The sequence below is a fragment of the Sinocyclocheilus anshuiensis genome, unplaced genomic scaffold (assembly GCF_001515605.1).
Source record: "Sinocyclocheilus anshuiensis isolate Anshui unplaced genomic scaffold, SAMN03320099.WGS_v1.1 scaffold1524, whole genome shotgun sequence".
NCBI classification, from domain to species: Eukaryota; Metazoa; Chordata; class Actinopteri; order Cypriniformes; family Cyprinidae; genus Sinocyclocheilus; species Sinocyclocheilus anshuiensis.
In genome coordinates this window covers 198,824-225,260 of record NW_015559670.1, presented here as the reverse complement: position 1 = coordinate 225,260, position 26,437 = coordinate 198,824, and the positions used below count along the sequence as shown (strand labels likewise).

The 26,437-nt window shown below is 35.4% G+C and overlaps 1 protein-coding gene across 2 annotated transcripts in view; it reads left to right on the top strand.

Moving 5' to 3' along the window:
* The window catches only part of LOC107681624 (trafficking protein particle complex subunit 9-like), a 248,577-nt gene that overhangs the window by 166,304 nt on the left and 55,836 nt on the right, over nt 1-26,437 (top strand). For both annotated transcript variants that reach the window (XM_016477940.1, XM_016477939.1), the window contains 2 exons: nt 5,868-6,021; nt 9,432-9,522. In XM_016477940.1, coding sequence (XP_016333426.1) covers nt 5,868-6,021; nt 9,432-9,522 — 245 coding nt within the window. The remainder of the gene's footprint in view (nt 1-5,867; nt 6,022-9,431; nt 9,523-26,437) is intronic.

Sequence of the window (26,437 nt, the reverse complement as noted above, 5' to 3'; positions counted from 1 at the left end):
TGTGTGTGTGTGTGTGTGTGTGTCTGTGTGTGTCTGTGTGTGTGTGTGTGTGTGCGCGCATACTGCTTTTTTCCCTTTCCCAGAGTCTCAAGATGCAACTGAATCTTTCTACTGTAGCTCTGTTTCAAAACCTAAGATGCCTATATAGGCAATATTTAAAGGCATCATGAAAAACAACTCCAACAGACAGCAAAGTGAGTACAATTATGCTTCCTACTAAGAAACCTCGTTTAGGCCATTGCTAAGTCAGCATTGCATGAATTCGTCACAGAGATTGTCATTCCAAAATGTGCAGCAAGCTCAGTGAAAAAAAAATTAAAGATAGCAGACAAAACAAGAGACAAAAATGTTGAGTATTTGCGTATAATATTATATAAAACTATAATATATTAATGAATGAATGGCTAAAAGAATGAATAAATAAATAGCTGGCTCAACAGAGTCTACTTCTGGATATTTATAGCTATATTTAAATTAAATTAAATAAAAAAATATTTTTAAAATTATCATTTTAATAATAAATTAAATACAAAAGAAAGAAAAAATAGAGTTATATTATCACAATTAAAAATAAAAATGTTATGCTTATTAGCACATCACTATTAAAATGAAGAAAAAATGTACACATACATACATCATCTTGCATTTGTGAGATTGGATTTAATAACCTGTCATCTTTTCTGTGGACTCATCTGAGGGATTGTGTCATTTTGAATGTATAAAATTATTATTTCAATTGAATGACACAGTGAGTTAATGTGATGTTGAGATGCTGGGTGGGGTGATGCGGCGTTGCCGTGGCGCAGTGATGCTGCTGTGTGTGCCGGTAACCGCGGGTTATGGGGAGGCGGTCTATAAATAGCTTAGTGTTTCTGCTGCTGGAGTTGCAGGAGAGAACACACACGTGAGCTAAATATAACCCTCTCTCTCTCGCTCTCCTCTCTGAGCAGACAGTCAGTGACACTTTCCAACTGCAGAAAATGAATAGATAGATAAATTGATCAGATATTTATTCAATATATATTGAAAATTGATAAAACTGAATTTGGTGTACTGCTGTAATTGCTTGAAAAAAAAATCATACAAACTGGTTGTTTTAAAATGCAGCTACAGTACATGCATATAAATGGCTCATGTGTATCACAGATTGCATGTCTTTAACCATTTAATTAATTTTAGCCACTTTCAAGTGTAGGATTTTTTTGTCACTTTTTCCCCCTGAGTAACCTGTATAATGTATATGTTTATGTATGTATGTGGATGTGTGTTTGTGTGTGTGTGTGTGTGTGTGTGTGTGTGTGTGTATGTGTGATTTTTTTGTCCTTCAGTCGTGCTTTCTCTCTCTTTCTCTCTCTCTCTCTAATTTTCCAGATGCAGTGACACTACTGACAACTAATGATGAAGAACAGGGATGTGTTTGTTTCTTTGCACCTGCATGTGTGTGTTGTGTTTAAAGTGCCCCTATTATGTCACGTAGCTGTATGTGAACATAAACTATCTGTAAAGTTGTGAAGCCGACAGTGCACGATAAATAAAGTTATTGTCTATCAAAAAAAAAGAGTCGGCTCACAATCGCCTAAACGAGTCGTCAGGAAGTCGCTGTATCCTACACTGTGAGAGTAAATTTGTTTCATCACATTTTACAAGAAATTACCACAAACTTGTTAACACTTGACACTTACCACTTAGAAACGTCCTGCTCCAGTCGTGCTTGCGAATCAGTCTCTTGTCGATCAGCCAGTTCAACCGTCAGACTCATCAGACTCCGGCTCGAATTTGTAAGGTACAATCGATACTATCTTTTCTATGTATTGACAAGTCTCCAGGGCTGTCATTCTGTCATGGCAATGGGCGTTTCGTTTTCGACACGCGCTGTACGCGGTAGACCAATCCAGAGCCGATCTCTCTCTATGGCTCTGGACCAATCACAAAGGACTGCACCATCTGACCAATCACAGCAGTGAGGGCTCACGGAAAGGAGGGGTTTAGAGAGACTGATTCTTTGAACTGCTTCGCACGAGTCGTTTACGAATCATTTAGAAATGAGGTCAAATTCAATCTATTTTCTGAGAAAACTAACGTGTTTTTTGACCTTGCATGCATGTAAACCTGTTTTAGGAGACTCATAAAACAATATTAGCAACCTTAAAAATGGCATAATAGGGGCACTTTAAGGTTTTACCTTCGCATATTTTGTACATCAATGATGAAAAATGTCAAGAAACTGCATTAAAATGCTGTATTATTCTTCATATGATACGTTAAACAAAAACCATCTGTGTATTAGGTTAAAAAATCAGGTCATATTTTTTTTTTGGTATTTTTAGCTTAATTCTCCTAAATACAAATTTCATTTTAGTTATGTAAAATGTAATTTTAAATATAATTTTACATTACATTTATGTGGAACATTAGCTTTAGGCATGAGTCACACTGGTTGGCTGGTTCACTTGGCGTCCAACTGGCTACTTGGTTAGTGAGATTGACTAGTTTCTTTCTTTCTTTCTTTCTTTTTTGAAGTTTAATATTTTTAGTGGCAGTGTTTTAATTGGCCTGCTGACAGTGTGCTCTGTATGCTAAATTAGCTCTTAACTGTCAGGTGGTTTTCATGATTAAACCTTCTCTGAGAAGAAGCATCTTTATATTCATAAGTTTACATTTGGTTTATTGTTAAAATAGTAACTGCTGAATTGAGTTTTCTCAGTGGAGTGTCTATAAGGGGATCTGTCTGTCTTTCTCATTCTCTGTTGTGAGATGAGCCTCAAATCTCAAACCTCTCTGCGGTTGGGTTCATTACTCCGGGCATTTCCCTCTCTTCTCATTTCTGTGAGTTTTTCTGAGCGCTCTTCATGTTTAGCGGTGAGACATCCTTGTCTGGAGTTTCAGTGAGTTCTCTTATGAGATTCTAGATCGCAGATCACATCTCAGACGTTGTATTTATCAGTCCATCATGTCTCAGCGTCTCCTTTCACCTGTGTGTTGTTTTACAGGATCAGTTTACACACGAATCAGATCACATTTACTGACACGTCGATCAGTATCAAAATCAAGACACCTGCAGCCTCTTCACTGACATTAACCTCTCATCTCATAAACATCAGCTGACTCAACATCATGACTGACTGCATTAAAGAGAGAGGACGGAAGGAGGAAAAATAGACAGACAGACAGACAGACAGACAGAAAAGAACAAGGAAGCGTGATGGGTAGAATGAAAAAAGGAAGAAATGAAGAACTAAAAGTTAATATAAGAAGAGACCAGAGGAAGAAAGAAGGAAGTATGGTAGGAATGAAGATGGGAAAGAGGAAGAATGGAACGAAGAACTAAAAAAGGAAGGATAAAAAGAAGAAATGATGGAAGGAAGAATGGAAAGAGCGAGGAGGAACAAAAAGGAAATAAAGAGCAAAGAGGGAAGGAAGGAAGAGCGAAAAAGGAAGATAGAAAGAGTGAAAAAGGTAAGGAAGTTAAATCAAAAAAAGGAAAGAAGCTGATCGAAAAAGTAAAGAAAGACAAACAGAAAATGAAGGACAAAATTAAAGTAAGAATTGAAAAAACGAAGGAAGAAAGAACAAAAAATGAAAGAAGAATAGAAGGAAAGAAGGGAGGTTAAAAAGGAAGGATGAACAAAAAGTATGAAGAAGGAAAAATAAGGAAGGATAGTAGAAAGGAAAAAGGAAGGAAGTTAGAATTATGGAAGGATGGAAGAAAAGAATAGAGGAAGGAAGGTTGGACCAAAGGAAGGAAGGAAGAAGAAAAAAAAGAAAGAATGGTAGATAGATGAAATAAAGGAGGGGCGAATGAACAAAATTAAGGACTGAAGAATGGAAGGAATAAAAAATAAGAAGATAGAAAGACAAGAAGCACAAAAGAAAAAAAAAACAGGTAACCAAACTCTCAAATGGTAGAATTAACTGAAATAAATGGCAAGGCAAACAAAAGAACAAACAAATGAAACAAAACAGATCTGGAGGATAAAACTGACAAAATGAAAACAAACCAGTGAATGAATAAAAAATAATTATTCTGTCCTGCAGGGCGGCCAGAACGCCACAGGCTGTTTGTGTTTTCCTTAATGTGTGTGTGATGAATTATGTATCAGTGTCTGCAGGGATCTCGGCCTGTTGTCTTCTGTGGACTGGACGAATGAATGAAGGAAGGATGTGTGTGCAGTCAGATCTCTCCAAGCTTCGCTATTACTCTTGTAGTTTTACAAAATCTCTATTCGCAAGTCACATGCCTCGATAATTTGCTCAGAGAAGAAAATATCAGTCAATAAAGTCCATTTCTTTTTTTCTCCTAAACACATGGCATGAACATGATCTATCTATCTATCTGTCTGTCCATCCGTCCAAACTAAAATGTAATTGTTTTGTTTTGATCCATCCATCTATTCTTTTTATCTATTTATTTTATTTTATCTATCCTTCTATCTATCTATTTTATTTTATTTTTTCCACCCTTCTATCCTCACATGTATTTCATTTATTTTATCTATCCTTCTATATTTTATGTATTTATTTGATCTATCCTTCCATCCATCCATCCAAACTAAACTGTAATTATTTTATTTTTTTTATTTATCCTTCAATCTATCCTTCTATTTTTTTATCCATCCTTATATGTATTTAATTTATTTTATCTATCTTATATATTTATGTATTTTTGTTATCTATCCTTCCGTCCATCCATCCAAACTAAATTATGATGTATTTTATTTGTCCTCAGAATATGACATGAAAATACTGCTTTGTTGAAATTAATGTACTTTTATTAAAAATAATGATTTTATTGATTGATTGAGGATGTATTCATTCATTCTCCTGAAAACATGGTTTATATTTATTAACATATATTAAACAATATATTTGTTTATTTATTTATTTTTTTAAATATAGCTGTAGAGATTTTAAAGTGGCCTCTGTTAACATGGGCTGGCAATTAGAAACCACCCAGAAGCCTTTATCAGTCACTTACACTCTAAAAAATGCTGGGTTAAATACAACCCAGTGCTGGGTAAAATAGGGACAAACCCAGCAATTGGGCTGTTTTGACCCAGCGGTTGGGTTAAATGTTTAACCCAACCTTCTGGGTAGTAACCCAACCACTGGGTCAAAACAACCCAATTGCTGGGTTTGTCCCCATTTTACCCAGCACTGTGTTGTATTTAACCCAGCATTTTTTAGAGATGTAGCAACACTCTAGTAACCCTCTGGAACTCCCTAGAATGCCGTTGAGTTTCGCACATGTGAGCACCTCTTGCATTTTCTTCAAAAATATGTAAAACCATAGTGTGTTCTTTTGCATTCTAACTGTCATCTTTATAATTTCCAAGCCACATGCGCAAACGACTGTTGTTGTGCTCTTTTGTGAGATCACAGCTTACATGGCAGCATATTTTCTGTCTGGTATCAGTAGATTTGCAATAGATTTTTTCTTCTGCAGAGATGCTGCGATCCGACTCCAGGCCTGAGAGCATCTCCCAACAGCCCCCAGAGGGTCTTATCTCCTTCATTAATCCATCCCTCTATCACTCTTCCTGTCTCTCCCGCTTTGTCTTTCTCACTGCTCGCTGATAATGGAGAACATGGAAATGTCAAGGATGTTTTATTGTCGTTTCTATGAGCCTGAAGTGGTTTTGTGAGCTTGTGCACATGTCCTTGGCATTTTTTGTGTACCGTTTCTGACAAGCCTTTTATGGTGATGGATTTTTGTTGTCGGTTTCTGAACATTGTGTATACAAACTAAATCTGTTGTTTGAAGGATTTATTTCTGAGCATGTCATCCTCTGTGAAACAAATGGATTTTTTCCTGTGGATCTGAATGACAGCACTTCACTTGACCTTTGTGTGCTTCTGTGTTTGTGCAGGATGGCCATTCAGGTGGATAAGTTTGATTTTGACAGCATGCCCGTGACCGACCATGATGCACTGCGACAGGCTACAGTACGCCAGCAGGAAGAGAAGAGACAGCAGGTCCACGGAGGACTCCTCAGCAGCACACTGGACATCCACTGGACCATCATATCCTTTACTAAAGCCAGCTGTCCTGATAACACTATCCCTAACTCTTTCTTCTTAACGCTACAGTGTTGAGTAGTTTGAGTAACTCAACTTACTAAAAAGCAAAATCACTGAAATACACAGTCTCGCCCTACACAGGCTCATTGAAAATACATGCTTTTATCTACATTTATGCAAAACTCAAAAAATGTACCTATTCGTATGAATCACTGCAGTTTCCAGTTGAAATGAATATTGTTATTTTTCTTTTTAGTACTTTTTACAATACATAATTTTCCAAAGTAGGTCTAAAATGGTATCATCAACAATATGATGAATTATACAGATGTTTACAGAATTAAATGTACTGTACAGACCATAATAAACAGTTCTCTGTATATTTCATTAGACTAAACAGGCTGATTTTATTTTATTTTATTATAAATTTTATTTATTTATTTATTTTTACCTAGAAACTCTCTAGAATACCCTAGCATGGTGGAAGCAAAGTATGATAAACTATACAGATATGTAATAATTAAATCATATAATAATAATTATGATTAAACATACAGTTTTCATAGCAAATTAATAATAAATAAATAATAAACAGTTATTTGGCTATTTGTAAGTAATACAGTTCCTTAGACTAACTGTGGGATGATTCTTTTAAAAAGTAAAATAAAAAAAAGTAATTTTATTTTATTTTGGCATAGTTCACATAGAATAATGGTTTTAAATTGTTGTTTATCGAAACGTTCAGTTTTATAATGAACAATAAGCCATGTCAGTCTGTGTTGATTTCACCTTAGGCATCATAAGTGCCTTAACTGTAGGCTCATCCAGTAAGATTTTAGAGTCGGAGCTGTCTGTTTTATGAATCAGATGTTTTCACATGGTAGTTTTTTGTTGCTGTTTTACATTGTTGGAGCTTTGGAGTATGTAGAGTGACTCAGGTGATGTAATGTGTTGCGTGCGGGTGTTACGTGTGTCCCAGCTGTGAGGATGACCGTCTGACAGCATCTGTTTCTAACAGCTGGACATACTGGAGGAGACACGTTTACACTGAGCTTGATGCACTGACATATGGCTCAAACTTATGGCACTTGTGTGTGTGTACAGTACATATTCTTAGCTATAGTTTGAGGGCAAATTTGTCCTAAGAAGTGAATCTGACAGAACCTCCCTTTGGGCACATATGAAGATGTCCTCAACTGAAAAAAAATATGTTATGTAAATAATATTTTTACATGTAGTTTAGGGCTCAGATTCGCCTTTGGTAATTATAATTTGCTTTGTTAAAATCTTTAGAAATCTATGGTGTAGCTATGAAAATGGCTTTTGTGTGAGTGTTTTTACATTCTCTAAATAGAGCAGCACGGTTACTCACCAATCACATCTTCTATCCACCAAACTGCCAAAATCCCAGCAGCCAGTCAGACGCTCAGGTTTCTTACGCATCATCCAGTGGCATTCATCATCTCCCGTTTATTTCAGGAGGCTGACACCCTGACACTAGCTCTGAACGTCCCCCTAAAATAATAAATAATCAAGAGATACAGTCCCGAGTGGTGATGTGCATGGCATCAGCATGACTGATTGGATGTGCAGAAACATAGGCGTTCTTGGACGGGTAAAATCACAATGATATGAAGAGAAATGATATGCGGCAGGTCAGAGATGCCATCATTCCAGTCAACCAACCATAAACACAAATATATCTGTGTGTGACCACATCGGATATATTATAAAGAGAGATGTCTCTGCATAGTCTTCATAACCTTCATAGTCTGTCAATAATTACTGAAACGCGAGGTCACTTACTAGTGTTTGTGTCATGTGAATCCTTTTATTTGTCTCCCTCAGGCCATCCAAGATGTAGATGTGTTTGTTCCTTCATCTGAACAAAAATGTAGCATTACATCCAATAGAGCTTCTGCAGTGAACGGGTGCTGTCAGAATGAGAGTCCAAACAGCTGATAAAAACATCACGATAAATTGTCGGTGTCGATAGCCTTGTGGGCGGCGTGCCGACATACAGTGTTCGAATCCCGACTCGAGGACCTTTCCTGATCCCGCCCCCCTCTCTCACTCCCACTTCGCTTCCTGGCAGCTCTGATCTGTCCTATCAAAATAAAGGCAAAAATAAATCTAATAAAACATTTCACGATAATCCACATGACTACAGTCCATCAATTAACATCCTTATTTATTAACAGCTTTAAGGCTAAAATACCAGTTCCCAATCCATAATAAGGCTTGATCTGTGCATATTTCTCTCCTGATTCAAATGAGATGACTTTTTCACTGGAGAAGGCGATATTATGGATTATGGACGTCTTGATGGATTTTTTTCTTAAAAACATGCCGTTTTTCGCTTTACAAGGCATTAACTATGGAGCCAGATCGGCCTCAAAAATAATACATTTATAAAACAAAATTCATAAATGCACAGCACAATTTACATTTACAAAATCCGATTCGTACATTCAAAACACAATTCATAAATACAGAAGTAAAAGCATAAATATTTCCCCAAATGCTCACACATATTTGTGTAAACATTTAAAATTTATTTAGGTAAGATGCTTTTGTGTGAGCATTTGGGGAAATATTTATGCTTTTACTTCTGTATTTATGAATTGTGTTTTGAATGTACGAATTGGATTTTGTAAATGTAAATTGTGCTGTGCCTTTATGAATTTTGTTTTATAAATGTATTATTTTTGAGGGTGATCTGGCTCCATATTAACTGATGGACTGGAGTGATATGGATTACTTGTGGATTATTGTGATGTTTTTATCAGCTGTTTGGACTCTCATTCTGACGGCACCCATTCACTGCAGAGGATCCATTGGTGAACGAGTGATGCAATGCTATATTTCTCCAAATCTGTACTTATGAAAAAACAAAATCATGCACTCCTTGAATAGCCAAAGGGTGAGTAAATTTTCATTTTTGGTCAACTATTCCTTTAAAGTCAAATAGTTTTTTATTATTATTGCTGTCTATATCTGGCAATAGGAATCTCTTCCTCTCTACCAGATCCCAGCGTACACTTACATGGTTCAGTTGAGAAGAAGGCCATCTCTCAGAGTCAGCACAGTGCTCAGCATCGTTACACAGCTCGCAGTCATTAGAGGCTTCTGACAGCATCACTGCTGTTACGTAATGAGCTTTTGTTCTCAACACTGTTATTAGTGTCGCTGTGTGCAGATATTTCACCTCCTTCTACACGCTCATCGTCTCCATGCACGCTGCGTGGCTAATTTAACGTAGAAAACACAGAGTGGCATTATTGATCTGAACGCTTCCAGGAAAAACATGATAAAGCGAATCATAGGACGTTCTGATCAAATATGCATCAGTTTTCAGTATAGCAGTTTTGGGTGATAGCGATAGGCCACGTTTTCCTTGACCAAATGTGCACTCGTCCCTTCAGCGTCACGGGGAGGCCAGCGTGGAGGGCGTCCTCAACCAGCTCGTACTAGAACATCTGCAGCTGGCTCCTCTACAGTGGGGTAAGAAAACTCTCCTCTCTCCGTCCCTGGCTTCATGAATACAGATATTCAAATATATTCACACTCAGAGGCTATTTGTCTCCAGCGGTGGATGTAGGACTGGTCTCTGTTCATGTTTCTGATTTGCATTTGTAATCGAGGAAAAAATATCCCTCACCGTGTGTGTTGGAGGCCATCATGCAGGACAAGGTTTTTGTGTTCTTTGTGCTGTTTTATAACTGTTGGTCTATGTAGGCATGCATTAGATGGACATGTTTTACAGTTTTCATTAGATCTGCTTTTTAAAGTGATTTTCAAAATGTTTCTCGAAAAATTATTATTCTTTTTTTTATTTGATTTTTTAAAGCCATATATGTGAATGACCCCTTTCCATTTTTCCACCAAAAACTACTTTTGAGAACATATTTTAGTGTAATTTAATGCAGTTTTTATGCCATCACAAGCTGATTTGATGTCATGGTCATAAGTTGTTTAAATATATAACACATACAATTCATATCAGGCAGTTATCACATGAAACACAGTAAGAAAAATGTATAAAAATGTTCATTTAAAGGTACTTCAGCTTTACTTCAGAGAAAGAAAGAAAGAAAGAAAGAAAGAAAGAAAGAAAGAAAGAAAGAAAGAAAGAAAGAAAGAAAGAAAGAAAGAAAGAAAGAAAGAAAGAAAGAAAGAAAGAAAGAAAGAAAGAAAGAAAGAAAGAAAGAAAGAAAGAAAGAAAGAAAGAAAGAAAGAAAGAAAGAAAGAAAGAAAGAAAGAAAGAAAGAAAAAGAAAGAAAGAAAGAAAAGGTGTATTATATGTATGTATGTATGAAAAATAATTAGAACAAGTGAAATGGTGTATATTTATACACATTTTTTTTTGGGACCTGTGATATTTTTTTTCCAGATTCTTTGATAAATAAAAAGTTAAAAAGAACAGTGTTTATTCAAAATAGAAATGTTGTGTTACATTATTCACTACTATTCAAAAGTTTGGGGTTAGTACATTTTTCCTTTCTTTTTTTTTTTTTTTTAAAGAAATTAAATTAATTGACTTTTATTCAGCAAGGATGTGTTCAATGGATAATAAGTGATAGTAAAGATTTCTGTGTTGAATAAGTGCTGTTCTTTTAAACTTTTTATTCATTAAAGAATCAAAGAAAAAAGTATCAGGTTCCAAAAAAAATAAAAAATCTAAGCAGCACAACAGTTTCAACACTGATAATAAATTAGTATATTAGAATGATTTCTGAAGGATCACGTGACCCTGAAGACTAGAGTAATTTCTGTTCTGCGTCACAGAAATAAATGATATTTTAAAGAAAATTAGAAATTACAACAATATTTCACAATATTGCTGTTTTTTCTGTATTTTTGATCAAATAAATACAGCCTTGGATGAGCATAAGAAACTCCATTAAAAAACATAAAAAATCTTACTGATCCCAAATATTTGAACAGCAGTGTATATATCACACAACATAGTTTTTTCTTCTTCTTTTTTTTTAAAGGTAAACAGTGAATGGTTTTTAACAAGTACAGAAGTGCAAATTTGCTATATTGTGTGCTATTAAGGTAGAGAGGTTATAATGTCATCTGTAAAGTTTTTATCTTGATGTTTTGCAGTTTGAGCCGTTTTAAAAACTCTACAATACTGGTTCTTGGTACGAGAACAGAGGCAGATGCAGAGCCAATGTTTCCAGCCCTTTCTCTTATGTTAAAACTGAGTTAGATTGGAAAGTGAAAAGTGTGTGTGTGATCACCCTAGTTGGATTCTCTGCAAAGAATCATGGGAGTTGTCTGAGAGTTGGAGCGGCATGTCTTGGCCTGGATCATCTGTAGGTTCCTCTGTGACAGTATGTGTGATGTAACCCGCTCTTTCTCTGTCTGTCTCTCGATGGCACTCAGAGATCAAAGCTCAAACTTGTGTCTATATTAATCTGTAAGCACCCTCTCTGCTTCTGGATCTGCAGTCGTGCCTCTTCACTTTCCTTCTCGTTGTCTGGGGGGTCAGCAGCCATTCATAACACATCACACGATCATGTTTATTCAAGCCTGCAGACCTGCATAACATTAATGCATATTTATGAGCTCATAAATGTTGGAGGACTCATCTGAGATGACCAGACCGTGACATGAAACATGTTTCATATCACACGGTGATCGTCTCTTCTTCCTTTATCAGTGTTACGCTTGCGTACAAGAGGCTGTCAGAGCACTAGTGCCTTATTTATCTGTCATCATGGCAGGCCTGTTATGTTGGGTATTAGTGTGATTTAATGTTTTGTTTCACCTGCCAATAGTGGATAAATTGAGAGAATTTATCAGCCATAAATATGTCTTAATGGCCAGTATTTTGTGCTATATATGTAGTCCACATTGGATGTCTTTGATTCAAAATGAAATTTAAATCTGAAAATTAATAGAAAGTTTTAGGATGTTCATGCTTTTTGGATTATTCTCAAATAATCCTGGAGAGTGTGATCAGGTTTTTGTTCATTATAGCAAAAGCAGACAAACAAAATACTAAGACAATATTATATTTTATGTTTTTTTCAGCTTTGTTTATTTTATTTATTGTTATTTAATTTCTAGAGTTCTACTTATCTCCCTCCCTATTATTTATCTGTTTGTTTGTTTTTTTATTCATTCATTCATTCATTCATTCATTCATTCATTCATATTCATTCATTCCACTTTTCACTCAAATTGGTCTCTCTCTGTATTTTTATTTATTTATTTGCCCAAAACAATTTCTCCACTCCATACTGTATATATTATAATTTTTATTTTATTTTATTGTATTTTATTTTATTCAACTTTTTACTCAAATTTGATTCTCACTCTTTATTTTTAATTTATTTAGTTAGTTATTTTGCCTTAAAACTATTTTTCCGCTCCATAAATATTATAATTTATAATGGCTAGTATTACAAAATTGAAAAAAAAAAAGGCATTTTTACCAGTGGTTTTAGGCCTTTAGATCCAACTGCATATATAAACGAAACATTTAATAAATATATATTTGTAAAGTAATTATTTATCAGATCTTCCCTAATAGCTATATTTTTGACACACAGTGCAGGTTGTTGTGACTCACAGCATTGTATACTAGATGGCCACCCATTACAAACAAGATTTATTTATTTATTTTTTTTTTTAAGCAAAACTTGTTACTAAACACAATTTAAACCTATTTTTATTATGATGCAGTTTATATAAAGGTTAAAGCCAGTTTTTACTTGCATTTGGTTTTTATTGAGTGTTATTTCTGAACCCTGCACACACACATACAGTAATATCAGAGACATTCAAAAACACAAGAGCAGCAGAAGAGCCATTAAAATTCTTTCCCATCACCAGCGGCATTTATTTAGCTATTAAATGCGGACAGCGCTCTTTAATGCTTTAATGGACCTATCAGAAGTCCCTCTCTCATGCATTTATCAGAGATGTGAAAACTGCAGGACTCTTGATTAAAACCCCATCTGAGCTTCAGAACGTCTGACGGCTCTTTCTGCACTAGTCCAGATACTCTCATGATCTGCTGAGAGCTGCTGTAGTTCTTCTGCGGTTAAAAACTCCACAGTGCTGTTTGAACTAAATGAATCTGCTCTGAAGGCTGATACGCCGCTTGTCTTAAATTGATGTATATTACCGGGTCATTGCGTTTTAGATGGTGGATTATTAAAAAGTAAAGACAAAAACTTTGTCAAACTTTTAAAGCCTGCTATTTCTAGAACTTGGCTGTGGTTCATATGGTTATGGTTCTCTAATTCTTTCATTTATTTAACTCTCAACCCCCCTGAACTCAGATCAGACAGTTGTCTCTCACGCTTTATTTATTTATTTTGTCCCAAAACAATTTCTCCACTCCTTATATATTATAATCTGTAATGAAAAGTATTACAAATTACAAAAGTGATTTTTTTTACCAGTGGTTTTAAGCCTTTAGATCCAATTTCTTCTGATTTTTTTTAATAAATATAATAAATATTGTATTCTATTGTTTTTATTATAATTATTTTATTACATATGTATTTATTTATTCATTATTATTTATTTTTATTATTTTATTTGTTGTCTTTTTTGTCTTTGTTAAATAGATCTGTTTGTTTGTTTTTTTATTCATTCATTCATTCATTCATTCATTCATTCATATTCATTCATTCCACTTTTCACTCAAATTGGTCTCTCTCTGTATTTTTATTTATTTATTTGCCCAAAACAATTTCTCCACTCCATACTGTATATATTATAATTTTTATTTTATTTTATTGTATTTTATTTTATTCAACTTTTTACTCAAATTTGATTCTCACTCTTTATTTTTAATTTATTTAGTTAGTTATTTTGCCTTAAAACTATTTTTCCGCTCCATAAATATTATAATTTATAATGGCTAGTATTACAAAATTGAAAAAAAAAAAGGCATTTTTACCAGTGGTTTTAGGCCTTTAGATCCAACTGCATATATAAACGAAACATTTAATAAATATATATTTGTAAAGTAATTATTTATCAGATCTTCCCTAATAGCTATATTTTTGACACACAGTGCAGGTTGTTGTGACTCACAGCATTGTATACTAGATGGCCACCCATTACAAACAAGATTTATTTATTTATTTTTTTTTTTAAGCAAAACTTGTTACTAAACACAATTTAAACCTATTTTTATTATGATGCAGTTTATATAAAGGTTAAAGCCAGTTTTTACTTGCATTTGGTTTTTATTGAGTGTTATTTCTGAACCCTGCACACACACATACAGTAATATCAGAGACATTCAAAAACACAAGAGCAGCAGAAGAGCCATTAAAATTCTTTCCCATCACCAGCGGCATTTATTTAGCTATTAAATGCGGACAGCGCTCTTTAATGCTTTAATGGACCTATCAGAAGTCCCTCTCTCATGCATTTATCAGAGATGTGAAAACTGCAGGACTCTTGATTAAAACCCCATCTGAGCTTCAGAACGTCTGACGGCTCTTTCTGCACTAGTCCAGATACTCTCATGATCTGCTGAGAGCTGCTGTAGTTCTTCTGCGGTTAAAAACTCCACAGTGCTGTTTGAACTAAATGAATCTGCTCTGAAGGCTGATACGCCGCTTGTCTTAAATTGATGTATATTACCGGGTCATTGCGTTTTAGATGGTGGATTATTAAAAAGTAAAGACAAAAACTTTGTCAAACTTTTAAAGCCTGCTATTTCTAGAACTTGGCTGTGGTTCATATGGTTATGGTTCTCTAATTCTTTCATTTATTTAACTCTCAACCCCCCTGAACTCAGATCAGACAGTCTTGCTATAACTGCATTTATAAATCATAGTCCTGATAATCATAGTCATCACAGCTGTAAAATCACACTGATGTGACAGAGATGCTAAAAACAATCCATAGAGTATATCGTTCCTGACAGATAAATGCTTATACTCTTAAAAATCCTTATATATTATAATCTGTAATGAAAAGTATTACAAATTACAAAAGTGATTTTTTTTACCAGTGGTTTTAAGCCTTTAGATCCAATTTCTTCTGATTTTTTTTAATAAATATAATAAATATTGTATTCTATTGTTTTTATTATAATTATTTTATTACATATGTATTTATTTATTCATTATTATTTATTTTTATTATTTTATTTGTTGTCTTTTTTGTCTTTGTTAAATAGGATAGAGGCAGAAAGCAATGAGGAACAGGACCTCAAGCTTATTTTTGGATGGGTGGATGGATAGATTATCCTAATTATTTGTTAAATCAAGAGTGTTTGATTGCATTGTGAAGTGAGAGCATGCATTATTTGCAAAGAGCCACTAAAAAAAGCCCTGAAACACTTTAATCAGCGAGCTTCAGGATGTTTAATGCGTTGTAAAAGCTTGATGCCTTTAGTGTGGAATACTTTTGGAATCTCATCAGCACAGCGAGAGTGTCGATTAGTGTGTTAGAGCCGTAATCTAGTGTTTTATTCATTTCCGTACTTGAATCTATCTGCTGTAGGTAAAGACAGGTACTCTGCGGCATTCTGCGTTACCATGGGAACCGGACTGGATTCAGATGATTCTGTTCATTTGCGCGGCACCGTCCGTTTCAGCCGCTGATTTAGTCTGTACCTGTAAGTGTTTGGATGCTTGTTTGTTAGTTCCTAAGAAATCAGCAGATTGTGGAGTGTGCAGACACTCATGGGCTCCTCTGTGCATTATCCTAGAGGTCATTGGCTGCTCTGTATTTGGGTAGTTGACACTAAATAGTTTATGACACTATTTTAAGCAGTGTTTTGCTAATTCTATTATAATTATGCATCATATTTTATAAGCTCATACTAATTGAGCATCTGCATGGAATGTTTGCACCTTTAAATATTCGAGTTCACACTGCAGGACCATTTAAAATGAATTAGTGAAGGCAAAATGGTGATTAGAAGTGGTGAATAGATATAGGGACTCAGATTTCCTCTTAAACTTTAAACCAAAATATTTTGATACATTGATACATTGTTACATTGATAAAACATACATTGATAATTGACATTATGCATTATTATTAGTACCCACTTTTTTGTGTAGCTCATTCTCTGTTTATGAATGGGTTAGCTATGTGCTGCGTCCTGCATTTCATTAGCTGGTGTGTGACCCGTCTTGCCTTTCATTGGTTGATTATGTGCTTTCTCTCTCTCTCTCTCTCTCTCTCTCTCTCTCTCTCTCTTTCTTAAGAAAGGTCAGGGTTTGCAGTCAAGGATTAATGATGTTCACATTTAAATCTACATCCTTTTCGCAAGTAGGAACTTTTTTTTTCTTTCCATGGTATTTGTATCTGACTGCAGTGCTGCATTAAGACTGCATTCTCCTAAGGTTTTGACATAAATTAGATGCTACCAGCAACTTTGTGTACGCTTTATAATGTTAATAAATGCTAGTGAAACATATTAAATGTGTGTGTACTTGAGGGGAACAGCTAATCTGGCTCAACACAATACAGGCATATTTGATCCTTGTGGTTCTATTGTGTTGGCGTGGCACATAATTATCACATTTTTGTCACGCTGTACAATTCCTAAACAAGCTCTTTTGAGCTGTAGGATTAAAAAAAGTAGCTAATTCGGTGCAGCTAGTTCCTTTTTGATGTTTTTAAATGGGAAGCCGTTATTGCATTTCACTGTCTGATAATCAACAACAGTGATGTGTCTCGTCCAATCAGCATCTCTGCAATTCTTCACCCATTGTGATGTAACAATAGGTCCCTGTCCAATCGTGCACTCCCGTTGTTTGACTGTGCCCCTTGTGTAGCAAACATCAATAGAGTCATATTGCATGTCTGTATTAGTGTGGTCAGCAGGTCTTTTGAGTGAAATGGTTTCTGCTCACTAGGGTGTGAAATCATTAGGTCGTCTGCGCAGACGTACGTACATGATAATTACGCGGCGGAGGCCTGACTGTCTTATTTGCTCTCAGCAGGTGGTGATTAAAGCTTCTAAACCAGAAGGCAACCAACGTAAAGGAAGGCAGTATAGTACAGTATTTTAGTCAACTAATTCCCATCCTAGAGTTCTACTCCTGTCCCTCCATCTCTTTATTTTATTTTATTTTATTTTATTTTATTTTATTTTATTTTATTTTATTTTATTTTATTTTATTTTATTTTATTTTATTTTATTTTATTTTATTTTATTTTATTTTATTTTATTTTATTTTATTTTATTTTATTTTATTTTATTTTATTTTATTTTATTTTATTTTATTTTATTTTATTTTATTTTATTTTATTTTATTTTATTTTATTTTAAGTGTGTGAAATCATTAGGTCGTCTGCGCAGACGTACGTACATGATAATTACGCGGCGGAGGCCTGACTGTCTTATTTGCTCTCAGCAGGTGGTGATTAAAGCTTCTAAACCAGAAGGCAACCAACGTAAAGGAAGGCAGTATAGTACAGTATTTTAGTCAACTAATTCCCATCCTAGAGTTCTACTCCTGTCCCTCCATCTCTTTATTTTATTTTATTTTATTTTATTTTATTTTATTTTATTTTATTTTATTTTATTTTATTTTATTTTATTTTATTTTATTTTATTTTATTTTATTTTATTTTATTTTATTTTATTAGTTTAGTTTAGTTTAGTTTAGTTTAGTTTAGTTTAGTTTAGTTTAGTTTAGTTTAGTTTAGTTTAGTTTAGTTTAGTTTAGTTTAGTTTAGTTTAGTTTAGTTTAGTTTAGTTTAGTTTAGTTTAGTTTTTATTTTATTTTATTTTATTTTATTAGTTTAGTTTAGTTTAGTTTAGTTTAGTTTATTATTATAGTTTAGTTATCTATTTTATTTTTATATTAATTAGTTTGATTTTATTTGGTTGTTTTTATTTGTATTTTAATAATTATATGTGTATTGTTTTTATGTTTGGTTTTTTTGTTTGTCTATGTTTTGTTGTTTTGTTTTGCAGTGATAAGATAAATTCCGATTTTGATTTCCAGGCCTGGAAATTCATTATTCTAGTTATGCTCTAAAATATATGTCATTGTTTAGAATTTGAACTGTGCAAATGCAATAACTGGAAAATATAGGGTAGTATACTGGTAGTAAATTGTGTGGATAGAGTACAAATTGAGATGCAGGCAGTGTTGAGACCTTTTTACATTGTGTTAGAAATACATGAACAGGGGCATCTTAAAATGTTCACAACAACAGATGCACAACAACTCTCTGTGTTGATTCTGTTTTGATGTTTAAAAAACAGCTGTTGTAGAAACAGAGCTCCTCTGGGCTGCTTCTTTGAGCTCAGGTCTTTTGGACAAAAAAAGAACAACACAAGCATTTAATGGTGAGATTTTTGTGTCTTGTCAGACTTTACAAGCTTCTACAAAGAGTTTTCTGACCCTCATTTCTCTTGTCTCTTATTCCTCCATTATTTTTGACGAAGATACCCTAACCGCCTAAGCAAATTACCAGAGACAAACGATGAGTCTGGTTCCAAAAACCAGAACGACCCTTTATATCCAACAGAACCAGAATGGATGAGTCTGGGTGAGAGAACAAAGATGGAGTGATGAGGCAGAGGAGAGAAAAGAGGGCGAGTATTAAATGGGCATAAAATGATTATTGCCATCCTAATAATCTTCCCAAATGACTGACAGGAGAATGTGAGCCCAGCTGGCGATTCTCAAATTTGTTTTCGACACAATTAGCCATGCCACTTAAACCAGGACAAGACACTCAATCAGAGCAAAGGATGAACAGGGAGACCTCCGTCCTCTGTGCTTTTTTTTAAAGCAATATGCTTAGCTGTGATTTCTGCTAAGTAACTTAAGGTGAATATTTCATGAGGAAGTGCTAGGAAGACTGATAATCAAATTTGCTTAGTGGAGATATGGGCTGTTTAATCATATAAATCTTGTTAATGTGAAAAGAATCCACCAATAAGATAGACAAGGCTTGGAAACACTGGAGACTGAAAGATGGAAGAGGCGACGTAATTTAATTTCCATTGCTGGAGTGAAAAGCCGTCATCTGTACACATCTGGAATGAAGGGCCTCTGTCAAATGGAAAGATGAGCGTTTACTCAGACGGCAGGATGCTGGGGGAGCGGAGCCAGTGCTGCTGCTAACTAAGAGGCTAAAGAACATTCCTCTGAACACAGGAGCAGGAAAAAAGTTTATCCATCCCAACGGTGAGAATGAGACTGTTGACAGTAGAGTGTATAGAAGAGAACAGGAAGATTTTTGTCATTATTTTGGATGGTCTGAATAGGCCAGAAACATCATCCATCCATCCCTCATTCTAGCTATGATTTTGTCATTCTGTCTGTGTTCTGTCTATCTGTCCTTCTGTTATTCTATATTTCTGTGGTTCTATCATTGTATCTGTCTATATCCATCCATCCTTCCATCATTCTGTATATTGTTCTGTTGTTCTATCACTCATTCTATCTATCTGTCCTTCTGTTGTTCTGTCTGTCTGTCTGTCTGTCTGTCTGTCTGTCTATCTATCTATCTATCTATCTATCTGTCTGTCTGTCTGTCTGTTGCTCTATCTATTTATCTATCTATCTATCTATCTATCTGGCTGTCTGTCTGTCTGTCTGTCTGTGTCTGTCCTTCTGTTGCTCTATCTATCTATCTATCTATCTATCTGTCTGTCTGTCTGTTGCTCTATCTATCTATCTATCTATCTATCTGTCTGTCTGTCTGTTGCTCTATCTATCTATCTATCTATCTATCTGTCTGTCTGTCTGTTGCTCTATCTATCTATCTATCTATCTATCTGTCTGTCTGTCTGTTGCTCTATCTATCTATCTATCTATCTATCTGTCTGTCTGTCTGTTGCTCTATCTATCTATCTATCTATCTATCTGTCTGTCTGTCTGTTGCTCTATCTATCTATCTATCTATCTATCTGTCTGTCTGTCTGTTGCTCTATCTATCTATCTATCTATCTATCTGTCTGTCTGTCTGTTGCTCTATCTATCTATCTATCTATCTATCTGTCTGTCTGTCTGTTGCTCTATCTATCTATCTATCTATCTATCTGTCTGTCTGTCTGTTGCTCTATCTATCTATCTATCTATCTATCTGTCTGTCTGTCTGTTGCTCTATCTATCTATCTATCTATCTATCTGTCTGTCTGTCTGTTGCTCTATCTATCTATCTATCTATCTATCTGTCTGTCTGTCTGTTGCTCTATCTATCTATCTATCTATCTATCTGTCTGTCTGTCTGTTGCTCTATCTATCTATCTATCTATCTATCTGTCTGTCTGTCTGTTGCTCTATCTATCTATCTATCTATCTATCTGTCTGTCTGTCTGTTGCTCTATCTATCTATCTATCTATCTATCTGTCTGTCTGTCTGTTGCTCTATCTATCTATCTATCTATCTATCTGTCTGTCTGTCTGTTGCTCTATCTATCTATCTATCTATCTATCTGTCTGTCTGTCTGTTGCTCTATCTATCTATCTATCTATCTATCTGTCTGTCTGTCTGTTGCTCTATCTATCTATCTATCTATCTATCTGTCTGTCTGTCTGTTGCTCTATCTATCTATCTATCTATCTATCTGTCTGTCTGTCTGTTGCTCTATCTATCTATCTATCTATCTATCTGTCTGTCTGTCTGTTGCTCTATCTATCTATCTATCTATCTATCTGTCTGTCTGTCTGTTGCTCTATCTATCTATCTATCTATCTATCTGTCTGTCTGTCTGTTGCTCTATCTATCTATCTATCTATCTATCTGTCTGTCTGTCTGTTGCTCTATCTATCTATCTATCTATCTATCTGTCTGTCTGTCTGTTGCTCTATCTATCTATCTATCTATCTATCTGTCTGTCTGTCTGTTGCTCTATCTATCTATCTATCTATCTATCTGTCTGTCTGTCTGTTGCTCTATCTATCTATCTATCTATCTATCTGTCTGTCTGTCTGTTGCTCTATCTATCTATCTATCTATCTATCTGTCTGTCTGTCTGTTGCTCTATCTATCTATCTATCTATCTATCTGTCTGTCTGTCTGTCTGTCTATCTGTCTATTTATCGTTCTATCTATTGTTCTATCTATCTATCATTTTTTCGTTCTATCATTTTTTCTTTGGTTCTGTCTATCTGTCCTTCTGTTGCTCTGTCATTCTATCCGTTGTCCTGTCTTTCTCTCCTTCTGCCATTCTATATTTTGTTCTGTTCTATCTATCATTCTATCTAGCTAGATTAAAAAAAAAGTCTTCCAATATCAAGAAGCTCGTCATTCTGGTCTTGACTACAGAATAAATCCTGAACAAATATCTGCACACACACACACTGTTGGAGAGTGAATGGCAGTGTTTCTGCTGTGGTATGTAAGTGACAGCATTGATTAAGTGGCGTGTTGACTCTGTAAGGATCTCCCCCTGCAGAGAGTCACCCACTCACTTAATGACACACAAGCTAAACAAACACACGAGGGGGAAAGTCACAACCACAATGTTAAAGTGTTATGGGTGGTTGCCAGGGTGTTGCTATGCATGGTTGCTATGGTGTTCAGGGTGGGTTTTAGGTTTTGACTGTGTTGCTTTGCAGTTGCCAGAGTGTTGTGTGCGTTGCTATGAGGTTGCTGGGGTGTTCAGGGTGTTTTTTTAGCATTTTGTTTTGCAGTTGTGAGTGTTACCAGGCTGTTCCTATGTGGTTGTTTGTGCTGAATGAGTTATGCACACAGTTTAATAATTGAGAAGTTATATCAGAAATGCTTTAAAGAAGATGTATTAGTTCATGCACAGGCATATAAATGAATATGCCCAGTACCTCATGATGGCGTGTGTAGTCTGTGGTTCTGCCACTTTGAATACAGAGAAAGAGAGAGGAATAGCTGTATGTAATGTCATACAGTGTGAGTGTGTGTGTGTCGTGTTTCTAAAAATAAGATTCAGCACTTGCTGAAAAGCTGAAATGAGCTCTTGCTGTCACATAGCAACAGTCAGACTCACCGTGGAGCACTTGACTTTCCCTCCTCCCTGCTCTTCTTCTGCATTAACCATGCGCCCTGTGAGTGATGGACAGCTGTTAGCACCAATCAGATGTATCATCTCTCTTCCACTGGGCGGCACCTCTGACATCAGAAGGGCTCCAGTGGCCGGTCAAGCATGGTCACCTGTTTGACCCACTCCTATAAACCTGATATTTGCCTTGTGGTCCTGATACTCTTCCTTTTCTAATCCACATCTCTAATGGAACAATCATGCCCATTATTATGTGTTTGACTTTTGCGTTCAAAGAAGTGTGATGCTTACTTTGAAACCTATATTTTAGGTTGGTTTCTTAGTTATGTTAATAACACAAGTGTGGTTTTCACAATGAAAATAGGCAAAAAAGCTGATAAACAAACTCTAAAGTCTGGTAGACCAGCTTTTTCAATAAAAAAAGAATGTGACTGACATGGCTGCATTTATTGTACAGCAACAAGCAAGTGTGTGTGTGTGTGTGTACAGTCAAATTGTGAAATATTATTGCAATTTAAAATATCAGTTTTCGATTTGAATGTATTTTAATATAATTTATTCCTGTCATGCAAAGAATGACATCAGCCATTACTGTAGTCTTCAGTGTCACATTATCCTTCAGAAATCATTCTTATTTGCTGATTTATTATCAATGCTGGAGACAGTTGTGCTGCTTTGTATTTTTTGTTATTTTTTACAGTCTTATATTATTATTACTTTAGATTACAGTCATTTCCTTCAACTACATATTTAATGCAATTTGTAATTCAGAAACACTTGTATCATATTAACGCAGTGCATTGGGCTGTATTTTTATGAACCCCTCTTTAACTACTGTATATTATATCCATTCATCCATCCATTATTATATAATAACTATTATATAGTAATACATAGTATTTTATTTCTATATTTCTATAGTATTTATTTTTTTTGGAATTTTTACCTCATTTTCAGTTGTTTTTGTATATTTCATAAAAAATATTGAAAACGTTTTTGAAATCCCTGTGGAGAAAATGAATTGGGGAAAGTGTTGGCGCTAAGGCTGATGAAAATCTGGGCGTTCACTGTTGTGCCCTGCGTTTATGAGGCAGCCAGTGGGCGGTCCGTGGGTGTGCCGTCTGATGCTCAGACAAGGTATCATCAATCTCTCTCCACCTCACTAATAGCTTTAAACAGTACAATCATGGCCTTAAGTATGTGGAAGGCTCCAGCGATGATACTATTGATCTGTGCAAACGGTACTTTAAAAGCTTTACAGTTATTACAGATCCAAACAAATGGACGTTAAACCTCCTCCAGGTGGGCATTTTACTGTTTACAGTGCTCTGACTCCGAGGCCGACAGCTGTGCTTGTGTTTACAGTGAGAAGGGGTTCGCATTTAGGACATGGATCTCTCGAGAGCGCTGTTGGGACGTGTCAGTGTCCACTAATCACACAGATCAGAGGTCAAACAAGCAAATCTTCCCTGGCATTTGAACTCGGCAGAGAAATAAACCAATTCAATCTATGTTTGCCGCACACTAGAGCTTTTAAGACGTATGTATGTAAATTAGCTCTGTTGTGATTGGCCAGAATCTGCATAGTAGCATTCAGGTTGCTGACTTTTGAATAGATGAATGTATGAATGTGGGCGGGTCATATGTTAATGAGCTAATGGTTTTTAAATTAGCCATTTTTACAGTTTAGTTGCAGTGAATGATCTTTTGATATTTTGAATTTTAGAATAATTCTACATTGTATTCGGAATAATATCTGAATAAATTGAATGAATGAACATGATGTAATCAGAATAAGTTCAGAGCGTTCTTCTCCATGATTTGAGGGCCTGTTGAGGACACACACATTAGGACATACACACTTACAAAGCACATTAAGGCTTAAACAAATAAGAACGATACCAGAGGCCTGTAACCGCACACACAACTGTGTTAAGTTTAGACATGTCAGGTAATTTGTCTTTTAAGGATGAAAAAGCAGCCTTAAGGGACACTGTTGTTTCCTCCTAGGAGATCAATGGAGAGGCTGTTTCATTTAGAATGCGAGAGAAAAAAACAAAGCGTTTTAATACGAGGTTTAGAGAGTGAGAGAAAGATGCAGAGAATGAGAGAAACACACCTATATGCCACCTTGTGAAAGTCGAGCAGACTAAGATTGATTCAAATGATGCATTTGAAATGATTCATAATCTGAGCGGATTTTTTCACTTGTGTTATGATTCAGTATTATGACATCATCAGCCCTGTGCGCAGCATATTTATGAAACGTGCGTCATACATTATTTAAACAGCTCTGTACGCATTATGAAAACTCGTGTATAAAACATAAATCACCTGAACAATAGCTGTGCATGCGATTTATTCATTTTGCAAAGTGAATTAAATCACGACTTTATATGATTAATTCACCTGTTGGCAATGATTTCTGATAGATATTTAATAACTGTATTTCATCGTGTAGCATCCATTGTTTCAGCTCTTTATTGCCTAGTGTGCTGCCTACCTAGACAGTACTTTAAGGACATTCAAAGGCAGCATCCCAGAGTGCATTGCAACAACCTCAGTGAAAAAAAAATATTTTCTCTGACGTGTTTAGCCTCAATATAGAAGTGTGAATCATATATGCCATATGCATAATGACTGCAAGGCTGACTTTGAATGGATGCTGGTTTTCTGTGCATTAAAATGCTGCGACAAAGCTGTAAGAATTATGACCCAAATTACTTTACACAAAGTTTCTCTGACACGTGACGACTCTTTTAAACACTAGCGCTGTCTCTTTGTCTGCAGACAGCGGTGTGAGAGTCTTTCCAGGGTTAGGACACCTCATCACCATGTGCTTAACACATCCAGCCCTCTACCGCTGCTGTATCAGAGGTTCATCTGTAAATCACACTCCGAGGCGACAGAACGGCTACAGAAATAGTCCTTCAGCTACTTTGCTCTCGCTCTGTTCTGATGGACACTTCCTGGGTAACAGTGCAGGAAAACAAGCAGATAAATCAGTCTGGGCTCCGCCCACAGCACCCATCCGTCAAAGTGACGGGCGGCTCCAGACGCCCCCCCCCTCCTCTTTGATTTATGCATCTCAGCAGGGCACGCGCTCCAGCACGGAGACATCATAGTCACATCTTCAACGCCTTAGCATGGCAAGCTAATGATCAACCCACGCGCACAAGAGCTGCAAATAGCCAGCGCTGGTGGATGAATATGTTTTCTTATAGCGTTTTTCCAGTGACACTTTCCAGGCATAATTAGAGTCGGTGGAAACTAACTTTGAGAATCAGGGAGAGTCTCATTAGCATGGCTGTCGAGTCAGCAGAAGAGGGAATTCTGGGACAGGGGTGGCGTTAAGGCCACCAGCTGGAAGTTGTAGAGCCGGAGTGAAAGTTGCGGTTGTGGATCGGGCTGTGAGGGCCGCGCACACATGACTTTCCCCAGTGAGTGCGCTAGAGCCAGGCCGCTCTGCCATCTGTCAGCCTGGGCATCTGACGCTGGAAGAGCAGCCTCTTGAAAAGCTCTTACCAACCTCCCACTGCTTTTCACAGCCGCGCTTTCATTCTCTGTGTGGTTGCACTTATTAGAGGCATCTTCAAATCACTCTCTGTCCCGCTTTCTCATGAAAAAGCATGATGAACTATTGCTGCAGAAGCATTCAGCTTATAATGCTAGCATCGCTATTACCGTCAATAGTACATATTGATTTGAAATGTTTTAATATTGCTTTTTTTATAACTGACACTGTTTTTTGTTATTTATATTTATCACTGCTTGATAATCTTCTTCTTCTTCTTCGTCTTCTTCTTCTTATTGTTATTCTTATTCTTATTAATAATAGTAGTAATAAAAAACTATAACAATAACAATATATCTAATAAAACTATTATTATTATTATTATTATTATATTTTATAAGATTAATAATACACTGCTTTTCACAGCCGCGCTTTCATTCTCTGTGTGGTTGCACTTATTAGAGGCATCTTCAAATCACTCTCTGTCCCGCTTTCTCATGAAAAAGCATGATGAACTATTGCTGCAGAAGCATTCAGCTTATAATGCTAGCATCGCTATTACCGTCAATAGTACATATTGATTTGAAATGTTTTAATATTGCTTTTTTTATAACTGACACTGTTTTTTGTTATTTATATTTATCACTGCTTGATAATCTTCTTCTTCTTCTTCGTCTTCTTCTTCTTATTGTTATTCTTATTCTTATTAATAATAGTAGTAATAAAAAACTATAACAATAACAATATATCTAATAAAACTATTATTATTATTATTATTATATTTTATAAGATTAATAATAATAATAGTTTATATATAGATTTTCTATCAAATATCAGAATGAAAGAGCTTATTTAATTGCTACATTTTTTAAAAATTGATGTAAGAATATTGTTTTATATAATTATTGTACATATATCTCTTCTATAAAACAATATTCTTACATCAATTTTTAAAAAATGAT